General features: G+C 33.6%; 2 protein-coding genes across 2 annotated transcripts in view; both read right to left on the bottom strand.

The window, feature by feature from the left end:
* The window catches only part of LOC119591205, a 12,413-nt gene that overhangs the window by 6,066 nt on the left and 4,755 nt on the right, over positions 1–1,592 (bottom strand). Inside the window, 2 exon segments of the mRNA XM_037939916.1 lie at positions 514–553; positions 1,086–1,284. Coding sequence (XP_037795844.1) covers positions 514–553; positions 1,086–1,284 — 239 coding nt within the window.
* Positions 1–1,592, bottom strand: part of LOC119591572 — a gene marked incomplete in the record, with an annotated part of 55,247 nt that overhangs the window by 50,720 nt on the left and 2,935 nt on the right.

The raw sequence follows: 1,592 nt of genomic DNA, 5'->3' as shown, positions 1-1,592 counted from the left end.
TGTTTTTTCACCAGTAGTACAAAACTATTATCACTGTAATTTTATAACATAATAATATTAGTAATACAAATAAAAAACTTTTTCTTCATAAAAAATTTCAAAGAATGGATGTGATCAGGTAGACCAAAGAAACTGACCTCTCTGGCGGACTACTAAACCAAAACATTCACAAAACAAAACTACGAGCAAAAAATGACCCGACCTCCCCCAACACCAATTCAAAAGTCACCATGTATTTCTTGACTAGGCAGGATAACATATTCTAAGAACACATTTGACACAACCCACCCCCTAGAAAAATATTCACTAGTATTCTAGTGATGTATTACATTATATAACACTTTTTTTTAAAATCAAAAAGATTCATAAATGTAATAAGATTTCTGCCTGTGACACTTACTTTGTCTCTTTCAAGCGTTTGTCAAAAGTATCATTGGCAGAGTTATGACTACTGCCAAGAGTAAGTACTGTTTACAGCGAGTTGTTAACAGCTAGTGGTTCTCTCTGCCTTACCAGGAAACTTTGCGTTGACTTCTTTCAGATTACCTTGATTCTGAAAAAGACACAAAGAAACAAGGCAATTACCTTCACTGCACAAAACAGTTTCTAGAGGTTTGTCCCAAGTTGTTTTTATGACATAAATACAACAATAATATTAATACATTAAGATACTTACTCCCCACTGTGTCCTCATCATTAACCAAAAAACACAAGTAAAGTAACTCCATTAACTATCTTAACAATGCTACATTTTGTTTTTTTCGTGGATTGCCAACTGTTCATACTTAATGGTTCAATACTTGTTACGACCTATCATGATGTAAGGTGGGACATACTAATTACTAACAACAAATTATGCCCAGCTGTGAAAAATGTCAGAAAACATACGAGTATTCCATGATTATTTCCATATTATATGTAATAAGGCAAGTTTACAAAACCACTAACTGTTTATGTAATGTAGTTTATCATACACAGTCCTTCATAGCAAAGGCTGTAAAAATCAAATCACTTTTATGATTCAATCTATATTATAATTGTAAACCTGACCGAACTTTGCAATGACTCAAACAGTGTTACATTACCTTTGCTAGTTTCAAACAAGGGGTCAAAAAGGGTTCCACTCTCATTTCTTCGTTCTTGTTGATAAAAAGGTCGCCTGAACTTTGGAATGACCTTCTTCCGGCTGAAATGGCTTCCTTTTCTCTTCCTCTGTCCTTGGGGACGGCTTCACCTCGAGGTAAGTTCCTTTCTGTGGCCGGGGGGGACCCATGGCATTTCATTCTGCAAGACGTGATGCACTAATTCCTAACAGTGATATAATAATTAAATCATATCAATAACATGAATAATAACAAACTACACAATACCAATTATCAACTATAACAGCAAAAAAGCATGATGTGAATAAGAATAACAAACAGATGATGACAATAATTAAAAAACAACAATAGCCACATTAAGACAACAGTAAGAACAGTAATACTAAAGAACATTCTATTAATAAAACAGTCACCACCCACTTACAGCAAACTGAATAAAAAAAAATATAAAAAAACCTCCTACTCCTCATTCTATTACTATTAACGGTA

Source organism: Penaeus monodon, chromosome 28, assembly GCF_015228065.2.
Source record: "Penaeus monodon isolate SGIC_2016 chromosome 28, NSTDA_Pmon_1, whole genome shotgun sequence".
Classification (NCBI taxonomy): domain Eukaryota; kingdom Metazoa; phylum Arthropoda; class Malacostraca; order Decapoda; family Penaeidae; genus Penaeus; species Penaeus monodon.
This window is presented reverse-complemented; position numbering and strand designations above follow the sequence as displayed.